The 24,106-nt window shown below is 37.3% G+C and overlaps 1 protein-coding gene across 3 annotated transcripts in view; it reads left to right on the top strand.

Moving 5' to 3' along the window:
- Nucleotides 1–24,106, top strand: part of LOC115116659 (proto-oncogene tyrosine-protein kinase Yrk-like) — an 82,146-nt gene that overhangs the window by 50,503 nt on the left and 7,537 nt on the right. The window contains exon 8 of one of the 3 annotated variants that reach the window (XM_065020187.1): nucleotides 22,318–22,482. The exons of 1 other annotated variant lie outside the window; for it this stretch is intronic. In XM_065020187.1, coding sequence (XP_064876259.1) covers nucleotides 22,318–22,482 — 165 coding nt within the window. Of the gene's footprint in view, nucleotides 1–22,317; nucleotides 22,483–22,594; nucleotides 22,751–24,106 lie in introns of all 3 variants that reach the window. One more of the 3 variants, XM_065020188.1, reaches the window with a different exon arrangement.

Genomic DNA, 24,106 nt, shown 5'->3' with positions numbered 1-24,106 from the left:
CTATTATACTATTGGACAGCATGGTGTGTCAATACTATTAGACAGCATGGTGTATCAATACTATTAGACAGCATGGTGTGTCAATACTATTAGACAGCATGGTGTGTCAATACTATTAGACAGCATGGTGTGTCAATACTATTATACTATTAGACAGCATGGTGTGTCAATACTATTGGACAGCATGGTGTATCAATACTATTAGACAGCATGGTGTGTCAATACTATTATACAGCATGGTGTGTCAATACTATTGGACAGCATGGTGTATCAATACTATTAGACAGCATGGTGTATCAATACTATTAGACAGCATGGTGTGTCAATACTATTAGACAGCATGGTGTATCAATACTATTAGACAGCATGGTGTATCAATACTATTAGACAGCATGGTGTGTCAATACTATTGGACAGCATGGTGTATCAATACTATTGGACAGCATGGTGTGTCAATACTATTGGACAGCATGGTGTCAATACTATTGACAGCATGGTGTATCAGTGTTAGTAGACAGCATGGTGTATCAATACTATTGGACAGCATGGTGTGTCAATACTATTGGACAGCATGGTGTATCAGTGTTAGTAGACAGCATGGTGTATCAATACTATTGGACAGCATGGTGTATCAGTGTTAGTAGACAGCATGGTGTGTCAATACTATTATACTATTACACAGCATGTTGTGTCAATACTATTAGACAGCATGGTGTATCAATACTATTAGACAGCATGGTGTATCAATACTATTAGACAGCATGTTGTGTCAATACTATTAGACAGCATGGTGTATCAATACTATTATACTATTAGACAGCATGGTGTGTCAATACTATTATACTATTAGACAGCATGGTGTATCAATACTATTAGACAGCATGGTGTGTCAATACTATTAGACAGCATGGTGTATCAATACTATTAGACAGCATGGTGTGTCAATACTATTAGACAGCATGGTGTGTCAATACTATTAGACAGCATGGTGTGTCAATACTATTAGACAGCATGGTGTGTCAATACTATTAGACAGCATGGTGTATCAATACTATTAGACAGCATGGTGTATCAATACTATTAGACAGCATGGTGTATCAATACTATTATACTATTAGACAGCATGGTGTGTCAATACTATTAGACAGCATGGTGTGTCAATACTATTAGACAGCATGGTGTGTCAATACTATTAGACAGCATGGTGTATCAATACTATTATACTATTAGACAGCATGGTGTGTCAATACTATTAGACAGCATGGTGTATCAATACTATTATACTATTAGACAGCATGGTGTGTCAATACTATTATACTATTAGACAGCATGGTGTGTCAATACTATTAGACAGCATGGTGTGTCAATACTATTAGACAGCATGGTGTATCAATACTATTAGACAGCATGGTGTGTCAATACTATTAGACAGCATGGTGTATCAATACTATTAGACAGCATGGTGTGTCAATACTATTAGACAGCATGGTGTGTCAATACTATTAGACAGCATGGTGTATCAATACTATTAGACAGCATGGTGTATCAATACTATTGGACAGCATGGTGTGTCAATACTATTAGACAGCATGGTGTGTCAATACTATTAGACAGCATGGTGTGTCAATACTATTAGACAGCATGGTGTATCAATACTATTATACTATTAGACAGCATGGTGTATCAATACTATTATACAGCATGGTGTGTCAATACTATTAGACAGCATGGTGTATCAATACTATTAGACAGCATGGTGTATCAATACTATTGGACAGCATGGTGTGTCAATACTATTAGACAGCATGGTGTATCAGTGTTATTGGACAGCATGGTGTGTCAATACTATTATACTATTAGACAGCATGGTGTATCAATACTATTAGACACATGGTGTGTCAATACTATTAGACAGCATGGTGTGTCAATACTATTATACTATTAGACAGCATGGTGTATCAATACTATTAGACACCATGGGGTGTCAATACTATTATACTATTAGACAGCATGGTGTGTCAATACTATTAGACAGCATGGTGTATCAATACTATTAGACAGCATGGTGTGTCAATACTATTAGACAGCATGGTGTGTCAATACTATTAGACAGCATGGTGTATCAATACTATTATACTATTAGACAGCATGGTGTGTCAGTACTATTAGACAGCATGGTGTGTCAATACTATTAGACAGCATGGTGTGTCAATACTATTAGACAGCATGGTGTATCAATACTATTAGACAGCATGGTGTGTCAATACTATTAGACAGCATGGTGTGTCAATACTATTATACTATTAGACAGCATGGTGTATCAATACTATTATACTATTAGACAGCATGGTGTGTCAATACTATTATACTATTAGACAGCATGGTGTATCAATACTATTATACTATTAGACAGCATGGTGTGTCAATACTATTATACTATTAGACAGCATGGTGTGTCAATACTATTACACAGCATGGTGTATCAGTGTTATTGGACAGCATGGTGTGTCAATACTATTATACTATTAGACAGCATGGTGTATCAATACTATTATACTATTAGACAGCATGGTGTGTCAATACTATTGGACAGCATGGTGTGTCAATACTATTATACTATTAGACAGCATGGTGTATCAATACTATTAGACAGCATGGTGTATCAATACTATTAGACAGCATGGTGTGTCAATACTATTAGACAGCATGGTGTGTCAATACTATTATACTATTAGACAGCATGGGGTATCAATACTATTGGACAGCATGGGGTATCAATACTATTAGACAGCATGGTGTATCAATACTATTGGACAGCATGGTGTATCAATACTATTGGACAGCATGGTGTATCAATACTATTGGACAGCATGGTGTATCAGTACTATTGGACAGCATGGTGTATCAATACTATTAGACAGCATGGGGTGTCAATACTGTTAGACAGCATGTTGTGTCAGTGTTATTAGACAGCATGGTGTGTCAATACTATTAGACAGCATGGTGTGTCAATACTATTAGACAGCATGGTGTATCAATACTATTAGACAGCATGGTGTATCAGTGTTATTGGACAGCATGGTGTGTCAATACTATTATACTATTAGACAGCATGGTGTGTCAATACTATTAGACAGCATGGTGTATCAATACTATTAGACACCATGGTGTGTCAATACTATTAGACAGCATGGTGTATCAATACTATTATACTATTGGACAGCATGGTGTGTCAATACTATTAGACAGCATGGTGTATCAATACTATTAGACAGCATGGTGTGTCAATACTATTAGACAGCATGGTGTGTCAATACTATTAGACAGCATGGTGTATCAATACTATTATACTATTGGACAGCATGGTGTGTCAATACTATTAGACAGCATGGTGTATCAATACTATTAGACAGCATGGTGTGTCAATACTATTAGACAGCATGGTGTATCAATACTATTAGACAGCATGGTGTGTCAATACTATTAGACAGCATGGTGTGTCAATACTATTATACTATTAGACAGCATGGTGTGTCAATACTATTGGACAGCATGGTGTATCAATACTATTAGACAGCATGGTGTGTCAATACTATTATACAGCATGGTGTGTCATTATTGGACAGCATGGTGTATCAATACTATTAGACAGCATGGTGTATCAATACTATTAGACAGCATGGTGTGTCAATACTATTAGACAGCATGGTGTATCAATACTATTAGACAGCATGGTGTATCAATACTATTAGACAGCATGGTGTGTCAATACTATTGGACAGCATGGTGTATCAATACTATTGGACAGCATGGTGTGTCAATACTATGGGACAGCATGGTGTGTCAATACTATTAGACAGCATGGTGTGTCAATACTATTAGACAGCATGGTGTATCAATACTATTATACTATTAGACAGCATGGTGCATTAGACAGCATGGTGTCAATACTATTATACTATTAGACAGCATGGTGTGTCAATACTATTATACTATTAGACAGCATGGTGTGTCAATACTATTAGACAGCATGGTGTGTCAATACTATTAGACAGCATGGTGTATCAATACTATTAGACAGCATGGTGTGTCAATACTATTAGACAGCATGGTGTATCAATACTATTAGACAGCATGGTGTGTCAATACTATTAGACAGCATGGTGTATCAATACTATTATACTATTAGACAGCATGGTGTGTCAATACTATTAGACAGCATGGTGTATCAATACTATTATACTATTAGACAGCATGGTGTGTCAATACTATTATACTATTAGACAGCATGGTGTGTCAATACTATTAGACAGCATGGTGTGTCAATACTATTAGACAGCATGGTGTATCAATACTATTAGACAGCATGGTGTGTCAATACTATTAGACAGCATGGTGTATCAATACTATTAGACAGCATGGTGTGTCAATACTATTAGACAGCATGGTGTGTCAATACTATTAGACAGCATGGTGTATCAATACTATTAGACAGCATGGTGTATCAATACTATTGGACAGCATGGTGTGTCAATACTATTAGACAGCATGGTGTGTCAATACTATTAGACAGCATGGTGTGTCAATACTATTAGACAGCATGGTGTATCAATACTATTATACTATTAGACAGCATGGTGTATCAATACTATTAGACAGCATGGTGTGTCAATACTATTAGACAGCATGGTGTATCAATACTATTAGACAGCATGGTGTATCAATACTATTGGACAGCATGGTGTGTCAATACTATTAGACAGCATGGTGTGTCAATACTATTATACTATTAGACAGCATGGTGTATCAATACTATTAGACACCATGGGGTGTCAATACTATTATACTATTAGACAGCATGGTGTGTCAATACTATTAGACAGCATGGTGTATCAATACTATTAGACAGCATGGTGTGTCAATACTATTAGACAGCATGGTGTGTCAATACTATTAGACAGCATGGTGTGTCAATACTATTATACTATTAGACAGCATGGTGTGTCAATACTATTAGACAGCATGGTGTGTCAATACTATTAGACAGCATGGTGTGTCAATACTATTAGACAGCATGGTGTGTCAATACTATTAGACAGCATGGTGTGTCAATACTATTAGACTATTAGACAGCATGGTGTGTCAATACTATTATACTATTGGACAGCATGGTGTGTCAATACTATGACAGCATGGTGTCAATACTATTATACTATTAGACAGCATGGTGTGTCAATACTATTAGACAGCATGGTGTATCATGTTATTGGACAGCATGGTGTGTCAATACTATTATACTATTAGACAGCATGGTGTGTCAATACTATTATACTATTAGACAGCATGGTGTGTCAATACTATTAGACAGCATGGTGTCAATACTATTAGACAGCATGGTGTGTCAATTACTATTATACTATTAGACAGCATGGTGTATCAATACTATTAGACAGCATGGTGTGTCAATACTATTATACTATTAGACAGCATGGTGTGTCAATACTATTAGACAGCATGGTGTATCAATACTATTAGACAGCATGGTGTGTCAATACTATTATACTATTAGACAGCATGGTGTGTCAATACTATTATACTATTAGACAGCATGGTGTGTCAATACTATTAGACAGCATGGTGTGTCAATACTATTAGACAGCATGGTGTGTCAATACTATTAGACAGCATGGTGTATCAATACTATTAGACAGCATGGTGTATCAATACTATTAGACAGCATGGTGTGTCAATACTATTAGACAGCATGGTGTGTCAATACTATTATACTATTAGACAGCATGGTGTATCAATACTATTATACTATTAGACAGCATGGTGTGTCAATACTATTATACTATTAGACAGCATGGTGTGTCAATACTATTAGACAGCATGGTGTATCAGTGTTATTGGACAGCATGGTGTGTCAATACTATTATACTATTAGACAGCATGGTGTATCAATACTATTATACTATTAGACAGCATGGTGTGTCAATACTATTGGACAGCATGGTGTGTCAATACTATTATACTATTAGACAGCATGGTGTATCAATACTATTAGACAGCATGGTGTATCAATACTATTAGACAGCATGGTGTGTCAATACTATTAGACAGCATGGTGTGTCAATACTATTATACTATTAGACAGCATGGGGTATCAATACTATTGGACAGCATGGGGTATCAATACTATTGGACAGCATGGTGTGTCAATACTATTGGACAGCATGGTGTGTCAATACTATTGGACAGCATGGTGTGTCAATACTATTAGACAGCATGGTGTGTCAATACTATTAGACAGCATGGTGTATCAATACTATTATACTATTAGACAGCATGGTGTGTCAATACTATTAGACAGCATGGTGTGTCAATACTATTATACTATTAGACAGCATGGTGTGTCAATACTATTATACTATTAGACAGCATGGTGTGTCAATACTATTAGACAGCATGGTGTGTCAATACTATTAGACAGCATGGTGTATCAATACTATTAGACAGCATGGTGTGTCAATACTATTAGACAGCATGGTGTATCAATACTATTAGACAGCATGGTGTGTCAATACTATTATACTATTAGACAGCATGGTGTGTCAATACTATTATACTATTAGACAGCATGGTGTGTCAATACTATTATACTATTAGACAGCATGGTGTGTCAATACTATTAGACAGCATGGTGTGTCAATACTATTAGACAGCATGGTGTGTCAATACTATTATACTATTAGACAGCATGGTGTGTCAATACTATTATACTATTGGACAGCATGGTGTGTCAATACTATTATGGTGTGTCAATACTATTAGACAGCATGGTGTATCAATACTATTAGACAGCATGGTGTATCAATACTATTAGACAGCATGGTGTGTCAATACTATTAGACAGCATGGTGTGTCAATACTATTAGACAGCATGGTGTGTCAATACTATTAGACAGCATGGTGTATCAATACTATTATACTATTAGACAGCATGGTGTGTCAATACTATTAGACAGCATGGTGTGTCAATACTATTATACTATTAGACAGCATGGTGTGTCAATACTATTATACTATTAGACAGCATGGTGTGTCAATACTATTAGACAGCATGGTGTGTCAATACTATTAGACAGCATGGTGTATCAATACTATTAGACAGCATGGTGTGTCAATACTATTAGACAGCATGGTGTATCAATACTATTAGACAGCATGGTGTGTCAATACTATTATACTATTAGACAGCATGGTGTATCAATACTATTATACTATTAGACAGCATGGTGTGTCAATACTATTATACTATTAGACAGCATGGTGTGTCAATACTATTAGACAGCATGGTGTATCAGTGTTATTGGACAGCATGGTGTGTCAATACTATTATACTATTAGACAGCATGGTGTATCAATACTATTATACTATTAGACAGCATGGTGTGTCAATACTATTGGACAGCATGGTGTGTCAATACTATTATACTATTAGACAGCATGGTGTATCAATACTATTAGACAGCATGGTGTATCAATACTATTAGACAGCATGGTGTGTCAATACTATTAGACAGCATGGTGTGTCAATACTATTATACTATTAGACAGCATGGGGTATCAATACTATTGGACAGCATGGGGTATCAATACTATTGGACAGCATGGTGTGTCAATACTATTGGACAGCATGGTGTGTCAATACTATTGGACAGCATGGTGTGTCAATACTATTAGACAGCATGGTGTGTCAATACTATTAGACAGCATGGTGTATCAATACTATTATACTATTAGACAGCATGGTGTGTCAATACTATTAGACAGCATGGTGTATCAATACTATTATACTATTAGACAGCATGGTGTGTCAATACTATTATACTATTAGACAGCATGGTGTGTCAATACTATTAGACAGCATGGTGTGTCAATACTATTAGACAGCATGGTGTATCAATACTATTAGACAGCATGGTGTGTCAATACTATTAGACAGCATGGTGTATCAATACTATTAGACAGCATGGTGTGTCAATACTATTAGACAGCATGGTGTATCAATACTATTATACTATTAGACAGCATGGTGTGTCAATACTATTAGACAGCATGGTGTATCAATACTATTATACTATTAGACAGCATGGTGTGTCAATACTATTATACTATTAGACAGCATGGTGTGTCAATACTATTAGACAGCATGGTGTGTCAATACTATTAGACAGCATGGTGTATCAATACTATTAGACAGCATGGTGTGTCAATACTATTAGACAGCATGGTGTATCAATACTATTAGACAGCATGGTGTGTCAATACTATTAGACAGCATGGTGTGTCAATACTATTAGACAGCATGGTGTATCAATACTATTAGACAGCATGGTGTATCAATACTATTGGACAGCATGGTGTGTCAATACTATTAGACAGCATGGTGTGTCAATACTATTAGACAGCATGGTGTGTCAATACTATTAGACAGCATGGTGTATCAATACTATTATACTATTAGACAGCATGGTGTATCAATACTATTAGACAGCATGGTGTGTCAATACTATTAGACAGCATGGTGTATCAATACTATTAGACAGCATGGTGTATCAATACTATTGGACAGCATGGTGTGTCAATACTATTAGACAGCATGGTGTATCAGTGTTATTGGACAGCATGGTGTGTCAATACTATTATACTATTAGACAGCATGGTGTGTCAATACTATTAGACAGCATGGTGTGTCAATACTATTAGACAGCATGGTGTATCAATACTATTAGACAGCATGGTGTGTCAATACTATTAGACAGCATGGTGTATCAATACTATTAGACAGCATGGTGTGTCAATACTATTATACTATTAGACAGCATGGTGTATCAATACTATTATACTATTAGACAGCATGGTGTGTCAATACTATTATACTATTAGACAGCATGGTGTGTCAATACTATTAGACAGCATGGTGTATCAGTGTTATTGGACAGCATGGTGTGTCAATACTATTATACTATTAGACAGCATGGTGTGTCAATACTATTATACTATTAGACAGCATGGTGTGTCAATACTATTGGACAGCATGGTGTGTCAATACTATTATACTATTAGACAGCATGGTGTATCAATACTATTAGACAGCATGGTGTATCAATACTATTAGACAGCATGGTGTGTCAATACTATTAGACAGCATGGTGTGTCAATACTATTAGACAGCATGGTGTGTCAATACTATTAGACAGCATGGTGTATCAATACTATTATACTATTAGACAGCATGGTGTGTCAATACTATTAGACAGCATGGTGTATCAATACTATTATACTATTAGACAGCATGGTGTGTCAATACTATTATACTATTAGACAGCATGGTGTGTCAATACTATTAGACAGCATGGTGTGTCAATACTATTAGACAGCATGGTGTATCAATACTATTAGACAGCATGGTGTGTCAATACTATTAGACAGCATGGTGTATCAATACTATTAGACAGCATGGTGTGTCAATACTATTATACTATTAGACAGCATGGTGTGTCAATACTATTATACTATTAGACAGCATGGTGTGTCAATACTATTATACTATTAGACAGCATGGTGTGTCAATACTATTAGACAGCATGGTGTGTCAATACTATTAGACAGCATGGTGTGTCAATACTATTATACTATTAGACAGCATGGTGTATCAATACTATTATACTATTAGACAGCATGGTGTGTCAATACTATTGGACAGCATGGTGTGTCAATACTATTATACTATTAGACAGCATGGTGTATCAATACTTATTTAGACAGCATGGTGTATCAATACTATTAGACAGCATGGTGTAATACTATTAGACAGCATGGTGTGTCAATACTATTAGACAGCATGGGGTATCAATACTATTGACAGCATGGTGTATCAATACTATTAGACAGCATGGTGTGTCAATACTATTAGACAGCATGGTGTGTCAATACTATTAGACAGCATGGTGTATCAATACTATTAGACAGCATGGTGTATCAATACTATTATACTATTAGACAGCATGGTGTGTCAATACTATTAGACAGCATGGTGTATCAATACTATTATACTATTAGACAGCATGGTGTGTCAATACATTATACTATTAGACAGCATGGTGTGTCAATACTATTAGACAGCATGGTGTGTCAATACTATTAGACAGCATGGTGTACAATATTAGACAGCATGGTGTGTCAATACTATTAGACAGCATGGTGTATCAATACTATTAGACAGCATGGTGTGTCAATACTATTAGACAGCATGGTGTGTCAATACTATTAGACAGCATGGTGTGTCAATACTATTAGACAGCATGGTGTATCAATACTATTATACTATTAGACAGCATGGTGTGTCAATACTATTATACTATTAGACAGCATGGTGTGTCAATACTATTAGACAGCATGGTGTGTCAATACTATTAGACAGCATGGTGTATCAATACTATTAGACAGCATGGTGTGTCAATACTATTAGACAGCATGGTGTATTATTAGACAGCATGGTGTGTCAATACTATTATACTATTGTGACAGCATGGTGTGTCAATACTATTATACTATTACTATTAGACAGCATGGTGTATCAATACTATTAGACAGCATGGTGTGTCAATACTATTAGACAGCATGGTGTGTCAATACTATTAGAATACTATTAGACAGCATGGTGTATCAATACTTATACTATTAGACAGCATGGTGTATCAATACTATTAGACAGCATGGTGTGTCAATACGCATGGTGTGTCAATACTATTAGACAGCATGGTGTATCAATACTATTAGACAGCATGGTGTGTCAATACTATTGGACAGCATGGTGTGTCAATACTATTAGACAGCATGGTGTATCAGTGTTATTGGACAGCATGGTGTGTCAATACTATTATACTATTAGACAGCATGGTGTGTCAATACTATTAGACAGCATGGTGTGTCAATACTATTAGACAGCATGGTGTGTCAATACTATTATACTATTAGACAGCATGGTGTGTCAATACTATTAGACACCATGGTGTCAATACTATTATACTATTAGACAGCATGGTGTGTCAATACTATTAGACAGCATGGTGTGTCAATACTATTAGACAGCATGGTGTGTCAATACTATTAGACAGCATGGTGTGTCAATACTATTAGACAGCATGGTGTGTCAATACTATTAGACAGCATGGTGTGTCAATACTATTAGACAGCATGGTGTGTCAATACTATTAGACTATTAGACAGCATGGTGTGTCAATACTATTATACTATTGGACAGCATGGTGTGTCAATACTATTATACTATTAGACAGCATGGTGTGTCAATACTATTATACTATTGGACAGCATGGTGTGTCAATACTATTATACTATTGGACAGCATGGTGTGTCAATACTATTATACTATTGGACAGCATGGTGTGTCAATACTATTAGACAGCATGGTGTGTCAATACTATTATACTATTAGACAGCATGGTGTGTCAATACTATTAGACAGCATGGTGTGTCAATACTATTATACTATTAGACAGCATGGTGTGTCAATACTATTATACTATTAGACAGCATGGTGTGTCAATACTATTGGCCAGCATGGTGTATCAGTGTTATTGGACAGCATGGTGTATCAGTACTATTAGACAGCATGGTGTGTCAATACTATTAGACAGCATGGTGTGTCAATACTATTAGACAGCATGGTGTGTCAATACTATTAGACAGCATGGTGTGTCAATACTATTGGACAGCATGGTGTATCAGTGTTATTGGACAGCATGGTGTATCAATTCTATTAGACAGCATGGTGTGTCAATACTATTAGACAGCATGGTGTGTCAATACTATTGGACAGCATGGTGTATCAATACTATTAGACAGCATGGTGTGTCAATACTATTAGACAGCATGGTGTATCAATACTATTGGACAGCATGGTGTATCAATACTTGACAGCATGGTAATACTATTAGACAGCATGGTGTGTCAATACTATTAGACAGCATGGTGTGTCAATACTATTAGACAGCATGGTGTGTCAATACTATTAGACAGCATGGTGTATCAATACTATTATACTATTAGACAGCATGGTGTGTCAATACTATTAGACAGCATGGTGTATCAATACTATTAGACAGCATGGTGTATCAATACTATTAGACAGCATGGTGTGTCAATACTATTAGACAGCATGGTGTGTCAATACTATTAGACAGCATGGTGTGTCAATACTATTAGACAGCATGGTGTATCAATACTATTATACTATTGGACAGCATGGTGTGTCAATACTATTATACTATTAGACAGCATGGTGTGTCAATACTATTAGACAGCATGGTGTGTCAATACTATTATACTATTAGACAGCATGGTGTGTCAATACTATTATACTATTGGACAGCATGGTGTGTCAATACTATTATACTATTAGACAGCATGGTGTATCAATACTATTAGACAGCATGGTGTGTCAATACTATTAGACAGCATGGTGTGTCAATACTATTATACTATTAGACAGCATGATGTATCAATACTATTAGACAGCATGGTGTATCAATACTATTAGACAGCATGGTGTGTCAATACTATTAGACAGCATGGTGTGTCAATACTATTGGACAGCATGGTGTGTCAATACTATTACACTATTAGACAGCATGGTGTGTCAATACTATTAGACAGCATGGTGTGTCAATACTATTAGACAGCATGGTGTGTCAATACTATTACACTATTAGACAGCATGGTGTGTCAATACAATTATACTATTAGACAGCATGGTGTGTCAATACTATTAGACAGCATGGTGTATCAATACTATTAGACTATTAGACAGCATGGTGTGTCAATACAATTATACTATTAGACAGCATGGTGTATCAATACTATTAGACAGCATGGTGTGTCAATACTATTAGACAGCATGGTGTGTCAATACTATTAGACAGCATGGTGTGTCAATACTATTAGACAGCATGGTGTATCAATACTATTATACTATTAGACAGCATGGTGTGTCAATACTATTAGACAGCATGGTGTATCAATACTATTAGACAGCATGGTGTATCAATACTATTAGACAGCATGGTGTGTCAATACTATTAGACAGCATGGTGTGTCAATACTATTAGACAGCATGGTGTATCAATACTATTATACTATTAGACAGCATGGTGTGTCAATACTATTATACTATTAGACAGCATGGTGTGTCAATACTATTATACTATTAGACAGCATGGTGTATCAATACTATTAGAAAGCATGGTGTGTCAATACTATTAGACAGCATGGTGTATCAATACTATTATACTATTAGACAGCATGGTGTGTCAATACTATTATACTATTAGACAGCATGGTGTGTCAATACTATTAGACAGCATGGTGTGTCAATACTATTAGACAGCATGGTGTATCAATACTATTAGACAGCATGGTGTGTCAATACTATTATACTATTAGACAGCATGGTGTGTCAATACTATTAGACAGCATGGTGTGTCAATACTATTAGACAGCATGGTGTATCAATACTATTAGACAGCATGGTGTGTCAATACTATTAGACAGCATGGTGTATCAATACTATTAGACAGCATGGTGTGTCAATACTATTAGACAGCATGGTGTATCAATACAATACTATTAGACAGCATGGTGTGTCAATACTATTAGACAGCATGGTGTATCAATACTATTATACTATTAGACAGCATGGTGTGTCAATACTATTATACTATTAGACAGCATGGTGTGTCAATACTATTAGACAGCATGGTGTGTCAATACTATTAGACAGCATGGTGTATCAATACTATTAGACAGCATGGTGTATCAATACTATTAGACAGCATGGTGTACTATTAGACAGCATGGTGTGTCAATATATTAGACATGCATGGTGTGTCAATACTATTAGACAGCATGGTGTGTCAATACTATTAGACAGCATGGTGTGTCAATACTATTAGACAGCATGGTGTATTACTATTGACAGCATGGTGTGTCAATACTATTAGACAGCATGGTGTGTCAATACTATTAGACAGCATGGTGTATCAATACTATTAGACAGCATGGTGTATCAATACTATTATACTATTAGACAGCATGGTGTATCAATACTATTAGACAGCATGGTGTATCAATACTATTAGACAGCATGGTGTATCAATACTATTAGACAGCATGGTGTATCAATACTATTAGACAGCATGGTGTATCAATACTATTAGACAGCATGGTGTGTCAATACTATTATACTATTAGACAGCATGGTGTGTCAATACTATTAGACAGCATGGTGTGTCAATACTATTAGACAGCATGGTGTGTCAATATGGTGGTGTATCAATACTATTAGAGCATGGTGTGTCATGGTGGTGTATCAATACTATTAGACAGCATGGTGTATCAATACTATTAGACAGCATGGTGTGTCATTATACAGCATGGTGTGTCAATTATTAGACAGCATGGTGTGTCAATACTATTAGACAGCATATACTATTAGACAGCATGGTGTATCAATACTATTAGACAGCATGGTAGACAGCATGGTGTGTCAATACTATTAGACATTAGCATGGTGTATCAATACTATTAGACAGCATGGTGTGTCAATACTATATCAATACTATTAGACAGCATGGTGTATCAATACTATTATTAGACAGCATGGTGTATCAATACTATTATACTATTAGACAGCATGACAGCATGGTGTATCAATACAATACTATTAGACAGCATGGTGTATCAATACTATTAGACAGCATGGTGTATCAATACTATTAGACAGCATGGTGTGTCAATACTATTATACTATTAGACAGCATGGTGTGTCAATACTATTATACTATTAGACAGCATGGTGTGTCAATACTATTAGACTATTGTGACTATTAGACATTGAGCATGCATGGTGTGTCAATACTATTATACTATTAGACAGCATGGTGTGTCAATACTATTAGACAGCATGGTGTGTCAATACTATTAGACAGCATGGTGTGTCAATACTATTACTATTAGACAGCATGGTGTGTCAATACTATTAGACAGCATGGTGTATCAATACTATTAGACTATTAGCATGGTGTGTCAATACTATTAGACAGCATGGTGTGTCAATCAATACTATTAGACAGCATGGTGTGTCAATACTATTATACTATTAGACAGCATGGTGTGTCAATACTATTAGACAGCATGGTGTGTCAATACTATTAGACAGCATGGTGTATCAATACTATTATACTATTAGACAGCATGGTGTGTCAATACTATTAGACAGCATGGTGTATCAATACTATTAGACAGCATGGTGTGTCAATACTATTAGACAGCATGGTGTATCAATACTATTAGACAGCATGGTGTGTCACAGCATGGTGTATCAATATTATACTATTAGACAGCATGGTGTGTCAATACTATTATACTATTAGACAGCATGGTGTGTCAATACTATTATATTGGACAGCATGGTGTGTCAATACTATTAGACAGCATGGTGTGTCAATACAATACTATTAGACAGCATGGTGTGTCAATACTATTAGACAGCATGGTGTGTCAATACTATTAGACAGCATGGTGTGTCAATACTATTAGACAGCATGGTGTATCAATACTATTAGACAGCATGGTGTGTCAATACTATTGACAGCATGGTGTGTCAATACTATTAGACAGCATGGTGTGTCAATACTATTAGACAGCATGGTGTATCAATACTATTGGTGTGTCAGACAGCATGGTGTGTCAATATGGTGTATCAATACTATTAGACTATTAGACAGCATGGTGTGTCAATACTATTAGACAGCATGGTGTATCAATACTATTAGACAGCATGGTGTATCAATACTATTAGACAGCATGGTGTGTCAATACTATTAGACAGCATGGTGTGTCAATACTATTATACTATTAGACAGCATGGTGTATCAATACTATTGACAGCATGGTGTATCAATACTATTAGACAGCATGGTGTGTCAATACTATTAGACAGCATGGTGTATCAATACTATTAGACAGCATGGTGTATCAATACTATTAGACAGCATGGTGTATCAATACTATTAGACAGCATGGTGTATCAATACTATTAGACAGCATGGTGTATCAATACTATTAGACAGCATGGTGTGTCAATACTATTAGACAGCATGGTGTGTCAATACTATTAGACAGCATGGTGTATCAATACTATTACTATTAGACAGCATGGTGTGTCAATACTATTAGACAGCATGGTGTGTCAATACTATTAGACAGCATGGTGTGTCAATACTTAGACAGCATGGTGTATCAATACTATTGGACAGCATGGTGTGTCAATACTATTAGACAGCATGGTGTGTCATCATTATACTATTAGACAGCATGGTGTATCAATACTATTAGACAGCATGGTGTGTCAATCATTATACTATTAGACAGCATGGTGTGTCAATACTATTAGACAGCATGGTGTCAATACTATTATACTATTATTAGACAGCATGGTGTATCAATACTATTAATACATATGTAATACTATTAGACAGCATGGTGTGTCAATACTATTATACTATTAGACAGCATGGTGTGTCAATACTATTATACTATTAGACAGCATGGTGTGTCAATACTATTAGACAGCATGGTGTATCAATACTATTAGACAGCATGGTGTGTCAATACTATTAGACAGCATGGTGTGTCAATACTATTAGACAGCATGGTGTGTCAATACTATTATACTATTAGACAGCATGGTGTGTCAATACTATTATACTATTGGACAGCATGGTGTGTCAATACTATTAGACAGCATGGTGTATCAATACTATTAGACAGCATGGTGTGTCAATACTATTATACTATTAGACAGCATGGTGTGTCAATACTATTATACTATTAGACAGCATGGTGTGTCAATACTATTAGACAGCATGGTGTGTCAATACTATTGGACAGCATGGTGTGTCAATACTATTATACTATTAGACAGCATGGTGTGTCAATACTATTGGACAGCATGGTGTGTCAATACTATTATACTATTAGACAGCATGGTGTGTCAATACTATTAGACAGCATGGTGTACAATATATTAGACAGCATGGTGTGTCAATACTATTATGGTGTGTCACTATTAGACAGCATGGTGTGTCAATACTATTATACTATATAGACAGCATGGTGTGTCAATACTATTATACTATTAGACAGCATGGTGTGTCAATACTATTATACTATTAGACAGCATGGTGTGTCAATACTATTAGACAGCATGGTGTGTCAATACTATTATACTATTAGACAGCATGGTGTGTCAATACTATTATACTATTAGACAGCATGGTGTGTCAATACTATTATACTATTAGACAGCATGGTGTGTCAATACTATTAGACAGCATGGTGTGTCAATACTATTATACTATTAGACAGCATGGTGTGTCAATACTATTAGACAGCATGGTGTGTCAATACTATTATACTATTAGACAGCATGGTGTGTCAATACTATTGGACAGCATGGTGTACAATACTATTAGACAGCATGGTGTATCATACTATTAGACAGCATGGTGTCAATACTATTAGACAGACTATTAGACAGCATGGTGTGTCAATACTATTAGACAGCATGGTGTGTCAATACTATTATACTATTAGACAGCATGGTGTATCAATACTATTAGACAGCATGGTGTGTCAATACTATTAGACAGCATGGTGTATCAATACTATTGGACAGCATGGTGTGTCATTAGACAGCATGGTGTGTCAATACTATTAGACAGCATGGTGTATCAATACTATTAGACAGCATGGTGTGTCAATACTATTATACTATTAGACAGCATGGTGTGTCAATACTATTAGACAGCATGGTGTGTCAATACTATTATACAGACATGGTGTGTCAATACTATTATACTATTAGACAGCATGGTGTATCAATACTATTAGACAGCATGGTGTGTCAATACTATTAGACAGCATGGTGTGTCAATACTATTAGACAGCATGGTGTATTAGACAGCATGGTGTATCAATACTATTAGACAGCATGGTGTGTCAATACTATTATGGTAGACAGCATGGTGTATCAATACTATTATACTATTAGACAGCATGGTGTATCAATACTATTATACTATTAGACAGCATGGTGTGTCAATACTATTAGACAAGCATGGTGTATCAATACTATTGATACATATTAGACAGCATGGTGTATCAATACTATTAGACAGCATGGTGTATCAATACTATTAGACAGCATGGTGTATCAATACTATTAGACAGCATGGTGTATCAATACTATTAGACAGCATGGTGTATCAATACTATTATACTATTAGACAGCATGGTGTGTCAATACTATTAGACAGCATGGTGTATCAATACTATTAGACAGCATGGTGTATCAATACTATTATACTATTAGACAGCATGGTGTATCAATACTATTAGACAGCATGGTGTGTCAATACTATTAGACAGCATGGTGTGTCAATACTATTAGACAGCATATTAGGACAGCATGGTGTATCAATACTATTAGACAGCATGGTGTATCAATATTATTAGACAGCATGGTGTATCAATACTATTATACTATTAGACAGCATGGTGTGTCAATACTATTAGACAGCATGGTGTATCAATACTATTAGACAGCATGGTGTGTCAATACTATTAGACAGCATGGTGTGTCAATATTATTAGACAGCATGGTGTGTCAATACTATTAGACAGCATGGTGTGTCAATACTATTATATTAGACAGCATGGTGTGTCAATACTATTAGACTATTAGACAGCATGGTGTGTCAATCATTATACTATTAGACAGCATGGTGTGTCAATACTATTAGACTATTAGACAGCATGGTGTATCAATACTATTAGACAGCATGGTGTATCAATACTATTAGACAGCATGGTGTATCAATACTATTATACTATTAGACAGCATGGTGTGTCAATACTATTAGACAGCATGGTGTATCAATACTATTAGACTATTAGACAGCATGGTGTGTCAATACTATTAGACTATTAGACAGCATGGTGTGTCAATATTATTAGACTATTAGACAGCATGGTGTGTCAATACTATTACAGATGGTGTATCTATTAGACAGCATGGTGTGTCAATACTATTATACTATTAGACAGCATGGTGTATCAATATTAGACAGCATGGTGTGTCAATACTATTAGACAAATACTATTATGGTGTGTCACTATTAGACAGCATGGTGTGTCAATACTATTAGACAGCATGGTGTATCAATACTATTAGACTATTAGACAGCATGGTGTGTCAATACTATTAGACTATTAGACAGCATGGTGTGTCAATATTATTAGACAGCATGGTGTGTCAATACTATTAGACTATTAGACAGCATGGTGTGTCAATATTATTAGACAGCATGGTGTGTCAATACTATTAGACAGCATGGTGTGTCAATACTATTAGACTATTAGACAGCATGGTGTGTCAATATTATTAGACAGCATGGTGTGTCAATACTATTAGACAGCATGGTGTGTCAATACTATTAGACTATTAGACAGCATGGTGTATCAATACTATTATACTATTAGACAGCATGGTGTGTCAATACTATTAGACAGCATGGTGTGTCAATACTATTAGACTATTAGACAGCATGGTGTGTCAATACTATTAGACAGCATGGTGTGTCAATATTATTAGACAGCATGGTGTGTCAATACTATTAGACAGCATGGTGTATCAGTACTATTAGACTATTAGACAGCATGGTGTATCAATACTATTAGACAGCATGGTGTATCAATACTATTAGACAGCATGGTGTATCAATACTATTGGACAGCATGGTGTATCAATACTATTAGACAGCATGGTGTGTCAATACTATTGGACAGCATGGTGTATCAATACTATTAGACAGCATGGTGTATCAATACTATTAGACAGCATGGTGTATCAATACTATTATACTATTAGACAGCATGGTGTATCAATACTATTGGACAGCATGGTATATCAATACTATTAGACAGCATGGTGTATCAGTACTATTAGACAGCATGGTGTGTCAATACTATTAGACAGCATGGTGTATCAGTACTATTAGACAGCATGGTGTGTCAATACTATTAGACAGCATGGTGTATCAATACTATTAGACAGCATGGTGTATCAATATTATTAGACAGCATGGTGTATCAATACTATTGGACAGCATGGTGTGTCAATACTATTAGACAGCATGGTGTATCAGTACTATTAGACAGCATGGTGTGTCAATACTATTAGACAGCATGGTGTATCAATACTATTAGACAGCATGGTGTGTCAATACTATTAGACAGCATGGTGTATCAATACTATTATACTATTAGACAGCATGGGGTGTCAATACTATTATACTATTAGACAGCATGGTGTGTCAATACTATTATACTATTAGACAGCATGGGGTGTCAATACTATTATACTATTAGACAGCATGGTGTATCAATACTATTAGACAGCATGGTGTATCAATACTATTAGACAGCATGGTGTATCAATACTATTAGACAGCATGGTGTATCAATACTATTAGACAGCATGGTGTGTCAATACTATTGGACAGCATGGTGTATCAATACTATTAGACAGCATGGTGTGTCAATACTATTAGACAGCATGGTGTATCAATACTATTAGACAGCATGGTGTATCAGTACTATTAGACAGCATGGTGTATCAATACTATTAGACAGCATGGTGTATCAATACTATTAGACAGCATGGTGTGTCAATACTATTATACTATTAGACAGCATGGTGTATCAATACTATTAGACAGCATGGTGTATCAATACTATTAGACAGCATGGTGTGTCAATACTATTATACTATTAGACAGCATGGTGTATCAATACTATTGGACAGCATGGTGTATCAATACTATTGGACAGCATGGTGTATCAATACTATTAGACAGCATGGTGTATCAATACTATTGGACAGCATGGTGTATCAGTACTATTGGACAGCATGGTGTATCAATACTATTGGACAGCATGGTGTATCAGTACTAATTTTTATATGTTATGTGTCTGTAAGATACACTGCATCACCAAAAGTATGTGTACACCCTTTCAAACTAATGGATTCGGTTATTTCAGCCACACCCATTTCTGTCAAGTGTATAAAATCGAGCACACAGCCATGCAATCTCCATAGACACAATTTGGCGGTTCAATAACGTTACTGATGAGCTCAGTGACTTTCAACGTGACACCGTCAGAGGATGCCACCTTTCCAACAGGTCAGTTTGTAAAATTTCTGCCCTGCTAGAGCTGCCCCGGTCAACTGTAAGTGCTGAAGGTCTAGGAGCAACAACGGCTTATCCTTAAAGTGGTAGGTCACATAAGCTCACAGAACGAGACCGCCAAGTGCTGAAACGGTAGCGCTAGAAATCGCCATGATTTTGGAATGAGTTGTTCAGACATCTGTCCACATACTTTTGGTCATGTAGTGTATCTATGTTATGTATGTTATGTTGTGTTATGTATGTTAGTACTATTTAGTGGATCAAGTAAAGCATCCTGTTCTATATGTGTTGTATATGTGTTGTATATGTGTTGTATATGTGTTGTATATGTGTTTTATATGTGTTGTATATGTGTTGTATATGTGTTCTATATGTGTTGTATATGTGTTCTGTATGTGTTGTATATGTGTTCTGTATGTGTTGTATATGTGTTCTGTATGTGTTGTATATGTGTTCTGTATGTGTTCTATATGTGTTCTGTATGTGTTGTATATGTGTTCTGTATGTGTTGTATATGTGTTCTGTATGTGTTGTATATGTGTTCTGTATGTGTTGTATATGTGTTCTGTATGTGTTGTATATGTGTTCTATATGTGTTTTATATGTGTTTTATATGTGTTTGTTGCCTTTGATCTCTTCATCCCCCCTCTCTCTCTCTCTCTCTCTGTCTGTCTGTCTGTCTGTCTGTCTGTCTGTCTGTCTGTCTGTCTGTCTGTCTGTCTGTCTGTCTGTCTGTCTGTCTGTCTGTCTGTCTGTCTGTCTGTCTGTCTGTCTGTCTGTATGTCTGTCTGTCTGTATGTCTGTCTGTCTGTCTGTCTCTATCCTCTCTCCTCTCTCCTCTCTCTCTCTTTATCGCTATCTTTCCCTCTCTCTCTGTCTGTCTGTCTTTCTCTCTCTCTGTCTCTCTCACTCCCATCAGAGCGAGCTGCAGGTCTGTGCTGTAGGTTGATTGGCAGCTGTAGGCGGGGCATGCCTAAGCTTGCGGACCTATCGGTAAAGACAAAGGATGTGTGGGAGATTCCCAGAGAGTCTCTCCAGCTCATTAAGAAGCTGGGCAACGGACAGTTTGGAGAAGTCTGGATGGGTAGGAACTAGTTCTCTGTCTTTGCATGCCTCTTCATCTCATTTAATCTCCCTCCCTCCACCCCCTCCTCCCTCTCCACTCCTACCATCCCCTCCACCCCTCCCTCTTCTAGACAGTAACGATGGGATGTGTCACTTCTTGACCACGCCCTGTCCCAATTCAACGCCCCTCACCCTGGGTTTGGGGCGGGACGCCTGGGAGGTTGCCCGGGAAACGCTGGCCCTAAACAAGAAGTTGGGTCAGGGCTGCTTCGGAGATGTCTGGATGGGTGAGACCGACTGTCAATCAATCAATCAATCAGTCACCTTCTTTTACTGTATGTTGAAACACTTTTTACAGTCTGTGTTCCAGAAGGGCTTCTCAGTGTGTCTCTGGATATTCCTAATGCGGTGTTCCCGGTGTCCAGTTCAGTGTTAAAGGGTCTGTGTCTGTCCAGACCAGTGCTGTTCTGTGTCAGTGATAAAGGGTCTGTGTCTGTCCAGACCAGTGCTGTTCTGTGTCAGTGATAAAGGGTCTGTGTCTGTCCAGACCAGTGCTGTTCTGTGTCAGTGATAAAGGGTCTGTGTCTGTCCAGACCAGTGCTGTTCTGTGTCAGTGATAAAGGGTCTGTGTCTGTCCAGACCAGTGCTGTTCTGTGTCAGTGATAAAGGGTCTGTGTCTGTCCACACCAGTGCTGTTCTGTGTCAGTGTTAAAGGGTCTGTGTCTGTCCAGACCAGTGCTGTTCTGTGTCAGTGTTAAAGTGTGTGAGTGTGTCCAGTCCAGGAGGTGTTTTACTGGTCCAGCTACTGTAGTTTCATGCTGGTACTCCTTCTCTCCTCCCCTCCTTCCTCGTCTCCCTCCTCCCTTCTCTCCTTCCCTCCCTCCTCCCTTCTCTCCTTCCCTCCCTCCTCCCTTCTCTCCTTCCCTGTGTCCTACCTTCTCTCTTCTCTTCTCTCCTTCCCTCCCTCCTCCCTTCTCTCCTTCCCTGTGTCCTACCTTCTCTCCTCCCTTCTCTCCTCCCCTCCCTCCTCCCTTCTCGCCTCCCTTCTCTCCTTCCCTCCCTTCCTCCTCCCTCCTTCCTCCCTTCTCTCCTACCTTCTTTCCTCCCCTCCCTCCTCCCCATCCCTCCTCACCTCCCTCCTCCCTTCTCTCCTCCCCATCCCTCCTCCCCTTCCTCCTCCCTTCCCTCCTCCCCATCCCTCCTCCCCTCCCTCCTCCCTTCTCTCCTCCCCTCCTTCCCTCTCTGTTCCCTTCTCTCATCCCTTCTCTCCTCCCTTCCTTCCTTCCTTCCTCCCCTTCCTCCTCCCTTCTCTCCTCCCCATCCCTCCTCCCCTCATGCCTCCCTTCTCTCCTCCCCTCCTTCCTCCCCTCTCTGTTCCCTTCTCTAATCCCTTCTCTCCTCCTCTCCTTCCTCCCCTCCCTCCTCCCTTCCCTCCCTCCTCTCCTTCCCTCCCTCCTCACTCCTCTCCTTCCCTCCCTTCTCCCCTCCCTCTTCTCCTCCCTTCTCTCCTTCCCTCTCTCCCAATTGTTACCCCACCCTGCCTCCTCCATGCATGACCTCATCATCACTCTTTTAATGTGTGTACTATATAACTCTGTGTGTGCGTGTGTATATAGGTGTGCGTGTGTATATAATTGTGTGTG

The sequence above is a fragment of the Oncorhynchus nerka genome, linkage group LG7 (genome assembly GCF_034236695.1).
Source record: "Oncorhynchus nerka isolate Pitt River linkage group LG7, Oner_Uvic_2.0, whole genome shotgun sequence".
Lineage (NCBI taxonomy): Eukaryota > Metazoa > Chordata > Actinopteri > Salmoniformes > Salmonidae > Oncorhynchus > Oncorhynchus nerka.
This window is presented reverse-complemented; position numbering and strand designations above follow the sequence as displayed.